Raw genomic sequence first — 8,666 nt, forward strand, 5'->3', positions numbered from 1 at the left:
AGCCACAGACACACCGTCGCCATGGTCAAGGTACTCTTCGAGACCGCCGTGGGCTTCTGCCTCTTCAACGTGTCGGACTCGTCCAAGCTCGAGTCCACCAAGAACCTCCACGAGTCGCTCGACTCGGCCCAGGGCGCCACCAACCTCCTCAAGCTCTCCGCCATCCACCGCTTCACCAACACCGCCGAGGCCGTCGAGGACATCTCGGCCATCAACGAGGGCAAGATGAGCAAGAGCCTCAAAAAGTTCCTCACCGACGAGATCGTCGATGCAAAGGGCAAGGACAAGGAGAACCTCATCGTCGCCGAGTCCAAGCTCGCCTCCACCATCGCAAAGAAGCTCGGCATCCAGGTCACCTACGACTCGGAGCTGCTCGACCTCTACCGCGGCATCCGCGAGAACCTCGCCACGCTCCTCTCCTCCTCCTCCGGCGGCGAGTCGCTCGACCCGCGCGACCTCAACACCATGAGCCTCGGTCTCTCCCACTCCTTGAGTCGCTACAAGCTCAAGTTCAGCCCGGACAAGGTCGACACCATGGTGGTGCAGGCCATCGGCCTCCTCGACGACCTCGACAAGGAGATCAACATCTACGCCATGCGCGTCAAGGAGTGGTACGGCTGGCACTTCCCCGAGATGGGCAAGATCATCACCGACAACCTCGCCTACGCCAAGGTCATCCGCGCCATGGGCTTCCGCACCAACGCCTCCGCCACCGATTTTAGCGAGATCCTCCCCGAGGAGATCGAGGAGACGCTCAAGGCCGCCGCCGAGATCTCCATGGGCACCGAGATCTCCGACACCGACCTCGAGCACATCTGGAGCCTGTGCGACCAGGTCATCTCCATCACCCAGTACCGCACCCAGCTCTACCAGTACCTCCAGAACCGCATGGCCGCCATCGCGCCCAACCTCACCGCGCTCGTCGGCGACCTCGTCGGCGCACGCCTCATCAGCCACGCCGGCTCGCTCATGAACCTCGCCAAGCACCCGGCCTCGACGGTGCAGATCCTCGGCGCCGAAAAGGCGCTCTTCCGCGCGCTCAAGACCAAGCACGACACGCCCAAGTACGGCCTCATCTACCACACTTCGCTCGTCGGCCAGGCGCCACAGAAGCTCAAGGGTAAGATGGCGCGCATGGTCGCCACCAAGGCCGCGCTCTCCATCCGTCTCGACGCGCTCGCCGACGCCGAGACCAAGGGCGACGAGGGCGCGCCCACCGTGGGCATCGAGGCGCGCGCCAAGCTCGAGTCGCGCCTGCGTGCGCTCGAGATGCAGAGCGGCATGTCCGGCATGCGCTCCGCAAGGAACGCCGCCGGCGACAACGGCTACAAGCAGAAGGCCTTCCAGATGGAGGCGGGCGGTCGCTCGTACAACGCCGCTGCCGACGCTGCCGGTCCGAGCGACATGGCTGCTGCCGCCAGCATCGCACCCTCGATGCTCCCCTCCACACCCGCCAAGGCTGGTGCGGATGAGGACGAGAAGAAGCTGTCCAAGGAGGAGCGCAAGGCGCTCAAGAAGGCGAGGAAGTCCGAGGTGGCTGCGTCGGAGCCCGCCACGCCCGCTGCGGCAACGGACGCCGGCGAGGCGGAGCTGTCCAAGGAGGAGCGCAAGGCGCTCAAGAAGGCCAAGAAGCAGGAGGCCAACGGCACCGAGACGCCCAAGAAGGAAAAGAAGGACAAGAAGAAGCGCTCGGCAGACGAGGCCGACGTCACCGCCACGCCCAGCTCCGAGCCAGGGTCGAGCAAGAAGAAGAAGTCCAAGAAGGACTAAGCCCGCGACGTCGTTTCGTCGTCGCCATCCCACTTGATCCTGTTTCTTGTACATTTTTCTCGTTCGCTGCTCTTTTCGCCGGGGAAGCCTAGTTCTTTCTCTGCTCATCTCGGCCGCTTTTTCTGTACCGTGTGCTGTAGTAATACGTCCTTGATCTCACACACTGCTCTCGCGCGAGGGTCTACGCTTTTGAGACGGATGTGCAACTTCTGAAAGCGTGTTTTTTTGGAGATTGCCTTTGCCGCTTTGAACGATGCAGGTGCGGGGGGTTGTTCTAGACGACACGACGCACTTCGAACTGGCGCTTGACAAAGTAGACCTGGCACGAGCATACGGCGATGAGGATGAAGCCCTGGATGATGGACCACCACTTGACGCGCGTGTTTGTGCTTTCCGCAGCTGTTCCAACGCAAGAAACCTCGAATCAGCTCACCTTTTCTCCAGCGTACGACACTGTAAGGGTTTGGGGTGTGGACTTACTGTTCCTGTGTACGCGTTCACGAATGACCAGGTACTCCTGTTCGTCTTTGACAGCCTGGAGGCCCGCCGCGAGGTCTCTGATTTCGCGTTCGATGGGGAGCATATCTCCCTCGTCGGGGACATAGATGATGCCGTGCACATTGAAGCTGACCGTCTTATCCGAAACGGTGCTGAACTCGTTGGAGAAGCAGTACGAGTATCGGCCGTCGTCCTGAGCCGTGAAAGAGTAGGTGCCCGTATCTTTGCGGTCCTGCTTGAAGAGAGCGCGCGACTTGGGATCGTACAACACAACATCGATGTCGAGATGTCCACCACCTCCCACCTGGTACGTGAGCGTCATTTGGTCGCCGTTGTGCAGGTCCTCGAAGAAGCATTCGCTGCTGTGCGGGAGCAGCTCGATCATGTGTGCGCGGGCGGGTGCAGCCGACAATCCGAGCACGACCAACAGAGCCAATGCCCATGCGGACAGTATCGCCGTGAGTCTCGCCATCCTCTCGTGCGCGCGGTGGGTGTATGAGGTGGTGGTCGTGGGGGCGAAATGCAAGCACGACGAGGTGTGAGACATGTGCAAATGGCGCCCCGAGCGGCAGCGCCTGCCAGCAACGTCTTGCCGGCCTTCCAGCTCGACAGCCAAGTGGGATCGACGCGATCGGCCCGATTCGACAGTGTCTCTCAGTATCGGCGTAACAAATTGGAATGTCGCGCTTCAACCCAACACCGGGCACCACAGCGCAGTGTGCGGAATTCGATCACTTGGCTAGGCGATTGGGTGCGGAAAAGAGCGCGGTGCAGCGCTGCAGTTGCAGCTGAGTTTGGAGTTGGGTGGATTGCGCCTCTTTGAGCTGTTGGTTTGGGAATTTTTTGCCGCTCCAAGCCAACCGCAAGCCAGCCAGCCAGCCGCGCCTCTGTGTCGGAGGCTTCTTCGGTCTGTTGCTTTGGCGTGCGGATGTAAGTGTGAGTGTGCCTTTGGGCGTGTGCCTTTTAAGGTGCGCTTTGCAGGTGGCATTCGAGTGTTTCAGGCAGGCAGAGGAACCCCAGCTTGAGAAGCTGTTGCAGAAACTGGCTTTTGTTCTCCACCACCATCCCCCTCATTCTCAACACCCACACACATCACACAACATGGCCGACACCGAAGCTACCAAGCCCACCGTCGATGCTGTACGTCTTTCGCCTGTACTCGAGCATCGCTGATTTCGTCACTGACCCGTTTTTTGTTGCTTTTTGTTGCTTTCTGGCGCGCCACAGACCGAGCAGGCTGGCTCGGGCGCTGCTGCCGAGGAGGCGGAGAACGACCCGCACTTTGAGCCCGTCATCAAGCTCGAGAACCAGGTGGAAGTCAAGACGCACGAGGAGGACGAGTCGGTGACGTTCAAGATGCGCGCCAAGCTCTTCCGCTTCGACAAGGAGGCCAAGGAGTGGAAGGAGCGCGGCACGGGCGATGTGCGTCTGCTCGAGCACAAGCAGACGCACAAGGTGCGCCTCGTGATGCGCCGCGACAAGACGCTCAAGGTGTGCGCCAACCACTACGTCACGAGCGACATGAAGCTCAGCCCCAACGTCGGCTCCGACCGCTCGTGGGTGTACAACGTGGCTGCCGACGTCGCCGACGGCGAGCCTACCGCCGAGACGCTTGCTATTCGCTTCGCCAACTCGGACAACGCCAACGCGTTCAAGGACGCCTTTGAGGCCGCACAGAAGTCCAACGCCGCCTCTAAGTCCGACGCACCACCCACCGCCGCCGCCGACGACGACAAGAAGGACGCCGCACCAGAAGCGGCCAAGGGCGACGACAAGAAGGATGACGACAAGAAGGACGAGTAGACGCCCAAGGGATGCATGGCGCAAAACGCAGACACGCTCCAAGCTGTAACCCGCGACCGCACGTCGACTGCAATCCCAACGCCACATGAGCGCACGCCCATGCCGGCCCGAGCTGCACACGGGTTGATATCCCCTTCCAGCCACCTCTGCCTTGCGCCTTGTCCTCTCCAACGCATCTTTCCCCATCCAACTCAATCGTAACACAATGCAACATCACATTTTTGGATCAAGTCGGCTGGGGTGTTTTGGCAAGGCTCGTGTGTGTCGATTCGCTAGGTTTGAGTCGATTCGCTTGGATGTGACTGGGCATCCTCTTCGTGCCACCGCGTTCGGATGCGCGCGACGACCGTGCCGAGCGCAGCGGGGTCGAGCGGCGTTTGGGTGTCGATGAGCGCTTTGAAGCGGGCCGCAATGACGGCGCGGATGAGTTCGAGTGCGCGGCGGGTGTACCAGCCCGTTTCTGGGTCGAATGTATCGCGCAGCCAGCGTGTGCCCATCCTTTCCAGCGGCAGCACCGAATCCTTTGGCAACTCGTCATCATTGCGCCGCCAGATGTACGGAGTGATGAGCGGATCCTCGATATCGCACAGCTGAAAGTTGCCCACCCCCCGTCGCAGCGTCACGCCATCAAACACATGCGTACTCCCCGCCTTCTCTCCCAACCCCACTGCACCCATACTCGGCACCTCTTCCTCTTCTTCCTCTTCGGCGGTAGTGGATGGGCGGTGGACAGTGCTGCGCAGAAACACGCGCTGGTAAATACGACTGCTGCAGTCGCTGCGCACATCATACCCGAAGCGCACGATCGTATCGCGCCACGGTCCGCCCACCATCGAATAGCCCACGAGCGCATAGTACACCTTTTCGTTGTTGCCCCCCATCTCGCGCACCCCGTTGGCGTCCAACTGACTCTTGAGTGCCACGCGCGACCATACCGGTCTCTCTGCCAGCAACTCCCTCAACCTCGCCACCACGCTCGCATCACACCGATGCTCAATCCGCACCACATCCGCCGCCGGCTTGGTCGGCACCCGGCTGTCCTTTCCTACGCGGAACGGCTGCGGCGCAATGTTGAGCCGCACCCGGTTGACGAATCGCTGCATCCCCGGCTCTCCCGCCAGCGCGTGCGCAAAGCTCCGGCCCCCCGCAGGCGTTGCAAGATGCGGAGTTGCGGGTACGCTGCGCAGCTCGCTGTACGGTGTTTGCTGAAAGCCGTAGCTAAAGGGCACATCCATGCGGCTAAAAAAGGCGGGTGGCACCATCCCAAGCTGGCTAACCCCGTCGCGGGTCTGGTAGTCTTCGTCCTGAACGGGCACGCGGAAGCGCTCAAACGCCGCCAGATCCATTGTAGCTAGCGCCTTGTGCATCGACATGACTGCGTCGAGCTCGGGCTCTGCGCGTGCGCCATTGGAGGTGGGAGTGGCGGTCGTGGTGATAGCGGGCTGAAAGGCGTAGTCGGCCATGCTGCGGAAGCGCACCGTGTTGGAAGCCATGCCGAGCGCATGCACCGCATACTCCTTCTTTACGCGGCCGGTGTACCAATCGTTCGCATCGCCATTTCCGTGCATCTGCTGCGCTGCTGGCGGTGCGGTACCGGCGAACAGGGCTGGATCGAGCGCACTGTCGTGAGCCTCCACCGGCGGGGATGGCGGACGTTTGCGCTTCTGCCGCCAGGTACGCTTCACGATGCGCAGGACCACGTTGCTGGTGGGCACGACTTCGCCGATGAGCGGCGAGCGGTACACATTATCTACACCTCCATCAAAGCCGCCGAGCCGGCACTCGACGACGCGCAGACCGTCGTTGGGGATGCGCGCGAGGAAGCGCAGGCCCTCGTGCGCGCTGCTCGTCAGCGGCGGCAGTGTCGACGGGTGCAGCGTAGACAGCGCACGCTCGAGGCTGGCTGACGATGGTCCAGCAGCATCTTCGGAGAGGATGCCGGGGTACTCGACGCTCAGCAGTGTGGTGGCCGGAATAGCGCGTGGCTGGATGGTGCGTTCCGTGATGGATTCGGCTGATGAGGCCGGCTGCGAGGGTAGGCTGGGATCGAGAGCTCGCGCCTTGCCCTTGGCCGTCGACGAGTGCGACATGGTCGCGCGCGCTGTGATTCCAAAAGCGTCAGGAGCAAAAGCGTCAGGAGTGTGGTGTGTCGCAGTATGCTTGCATTGCTCTCGGTGGGATGGCAACAAAGGTGAGCAGCCAAGTGACACTTTTTGGGCGCTCCCAAGTGGAGAGCTGGGCTCAAAGGCCGAGTTCCGAATCTTTGGCAATCGGGGGCTTCCACTCAACGCGACGCGCGACTTTTTCCCCCCAAATTCCACGCTCACCGCCGCGGTCTCTCGCGTTGCCCTCATTTTTGGCGCGGCGCCAAGTCCAACACCCCAACACTCGGCGCGCGTGTCTTTGACTCTTTGCCTCTCCACCATCGCCTTTCTCTCTCGTCTCCATTCGCGCACCATGGTCGCCTCCGAACTCACCGTGCGGCTCGCACACCACTTTGGGCCGTACATCGCCACGGACCCAGCGTTGCTCTCGGAAACCACGTCGATCTGCACCCACTACGCAGTCAGCCCCGAAGACTTGTACTATAAGTGGGAGGCGTTTGCGTTCAACCACAAGTTGCCCAAGTCGGAGCCGCTCACGGTGGACCATGCGCGCGAGCTGCGCAAGATCGTCGCTGCCAGCGTCAACACCGCTGCGTCGGCGGAGGCGACAAGCACGCCGCTCAAGCCCTCGGCGGCGCTCAACCGCGCCAAAGTCGCGCCGGACTTCAACGCGATGCTGGGCATCAAGGGCACGCCCTCCAAGAGTGGGCCGAGTGCGTTCCAGACCCCGGTGAGGCAAGCGACGAGCGGGTCGCCGTTCGCGCAGGGGGCTACACCTACCGCGTCGGCGTACAAGCCCGCGGCCAGCGCACGTGCGATGGAGACGGACGTGGTCATGTCGGACATCGACTCGCCCTCGCGTCCCCCCGCTGCCCCCTCGGCTGCTGCTGCTGCGTCAAAGCCGGCGTTTTCGGTGCTCGAGTCGCTGAACGAGCATCTGGCACTCAGTGGGTCGGGGAGCCAGCTGGCGCCGCCACCGCAGGCGGGCAAGAAGGTGGCCACGCGCGTGTCGCTCGCCATGGCCACCGACCCGAAAGCGTGGAACTACCGGTACATGTTTGAGAAGAAAGACGAGCGGTCGCAGGTTCTCGACGACCGCATCGACGAATACGCCTCGCTGCTGCGCGCGGCATACTCGCTCGACGACGAAGAGCTGGGCGACCCCTCGCTGCCCAGCCAGGAGCCGATTTGGGTGGTGGGACGGATTTGCCCCGCACTGCCTGCACCCGAAAGTTCAGCGGGGGCGGGGGTGAAGGCAAAAGGTGCCTCGCGCAGAGGAGGAGAGGAGGACGCTTTTGGACTGCCGAAACTTGCCGAGACGGGCGTGGTGTTGGAGAGTTCGCGCATGATGGGGTCTGGCAACCGTACGCCGCTCGTGTTTGCCCGAGGATGTGTGGTGCGACACACCCCGCAGGATCCAGGAACGGGTGGGGGAGCGACGACGCTGAGTTTGTTTCCGGGACAGATGGTGCTGTGCAAGGGCATCAATGCGGGTGCGGACAAGTTCAGCGTGAGCGAAATCTGCTTCCCGCCTCCGCTGCCCCTTGCCGTACACACGCAAGACGAGGCTTTGGATCATTCGTATGCGCAACACAAGCTCAACGGTGCTGCACTCAACATCGTCGTTGCTGCGGGGCCTTTTACATCGGAGCATGATTTGGACTTCAAACCATGGCATGCGCTGATGGACCAACTCGAAGCTGGCGGTATTCCAGCCGCTGAAGGGAGGAGAGGTGTTCCGGATACCTTGATTCTTATGGGTCCCTTCATTTCTGCCGACCATGCCGCTGTAGCTCTGTCGACCGAGCTTCCCGAAGAGATCTTTGCCAAGCATTTCTCGACGAGGATCGGCGAATTGGTGGGCAAGTTCGCCGTTAGCGTTGTGCTTGTTCCGAGCACGGGCGACTTGTTGAACGTGCATTCGGCCTATCCCCAGCCTGGGTTCGATAAGGAAGAAGCGGTCGAGTGGGGTTTGCCAAAGCAACGCGTTCGATGCCTCCCCAACCCCAGCACATTCTACATCAACGAACTCGTCGTTGGCGCTACGACAGCCGATTCGTTGGGCGACATCAAGGCGGAAGAAATGGTCACCCGAATCGAAGCTTCCCCCACCATCACCTCGGTTGCAACCGAGGCGGTGGCAGCACGGAATAAGGAAACCAACACCCGGTGGAGTCGTGCCATCCTCTCACAACGATCCTTCTACCCACTCTACCCACCACCGACAGCAGCAAGACTGCCGTACGATACAAGCCATAGCCATCTGCTCAACTTCCCCGCAGTCTCCCCCGACTTGCTCTTGATGCCAAGCACAAAGATCACCAAACCTTTCATCAGGGTCGTTGCATCCTCGACCATCGTTCAACCAGGATCCCTAGCCGCAGGCTCCCTAGCATCCATCCACATCAACCCCTTTTCAAAGGACCAGCTCGAAAAGGAGCCCACCCTCAACGCCAACCTCTACGACCGTGCACGCATCGACCTCATCAC

At 61.5% G+C, this 8,666-nt stretch overlaps 5 protein-coding genes across 5 annotated transcripts in view; 3 read left to right on the plus strand and 2 right to left on the minus strand.

Annotated features, from left to right (window-relative positions):
• Positions 1–21: 21 nt before the first annotated feature.
• Positions 22–1,770, plus strand: PAN0_005c2747 (nop-domain-containing protein; the record flags this gene model as incomplete). Its single annotated transcript, XM_014801987.1, has 1 exon — positions 22–1,770. The coding sequence occupies one exon, from the start codon at positions 22–24 to the stop codon at positions 1,768–1,770; it is 1,749 nt and encodes a 582-aa protein (XP_014657473.1).
• A 274-nt stretch (positions 1,771–2,044) lies between these two features.
• Positions 2,045–2,653, minus strand: PAN0_005d2748 (supeRNAtant protein factor, C-terminal domain-containing protein; the record flags this gene model as incomplete). The annotated part of the gene is made up of 2 exons (XM_014801988.1): positions 2,045–2,169; positions 2,251–2,653. The coding sequence occupies 2 exons, from the start codon at positions 2,651–2,653 to the stop codon at positions 2,045–2,047; spliced, it is 528 nt and encodes a 175-aa protein (XP_014657474.1).
• A 716-nt stretch (positions 2,654–3,369) lies between these two features.
• On the plus strand, positions 3,370–4,071 carry PAN0_005c2749 (ran-specific GTPase-activating protein; the record flags this gene model as incomplete). The annotated part of the gene is made up of 2 exons (XM_014801989.1): positions 3,370–3,408; positions 3,496–4,071. The coding sequence occupies 2 exons, from the start codon at positions 3,370–3,372 to the stop codon at positions 4,069–4,071; spliced, it is 615 nt and encodes a 204-aa protein (XP_014657475.1).
• Positions 4,072–4,343: 272 nt separating this feature from the next.
• On the minus strand, positions 4,344–6,161 carry PAN0_005d2750 (RNA polymerase iii transcription factor; the record flags this gene model as incomplete). Its single annotated transcript, XM_014801990.1, has 1 exon — positions 4,344–6,161. The coding sequence occupies one exon, from the start codon at positions 6,159–6,161 to the stop codon at positions 4,344–4,346; it is 1,818 nt and encodes a 605-aa protein (XP_014657476.1).
• Positions 6,162–6,528: 367 nt separating this feature from the next.
• PAN0_005c2751 (alpha DNA polymerase) overlaps positions 6,529–8,666 on the plus strand; it is a gene marked incomplete at both ends in the record, with an annotated part of 2,232 nt that continues 94 nt past the window's right edge. The window contains one exon of the mRNA XM_014801991.1: positions 6,529–8,666. This exon is cut by the window's right edge and continues 94 nt beyond it. Coding sequence (XP_014657477.1) covers positions 6,529–8,666 — 2,138 coding nt within the window.

This window comes from Moesziomyces antarcticus (genome assembly GCF_000747765.1).
Source record: "Moesziomyces antarcticus DNA, scaffold: scaffold_v10005, strain JCM 10317, whole genome shotgun sequence".
NCBI lineage: Eukaryota > Fungi > Basidiomycota > Ustilaginomycetes > Ustilaginales > Ustilaginaceae > Moesziomyces > Moesziomyces antarcticus.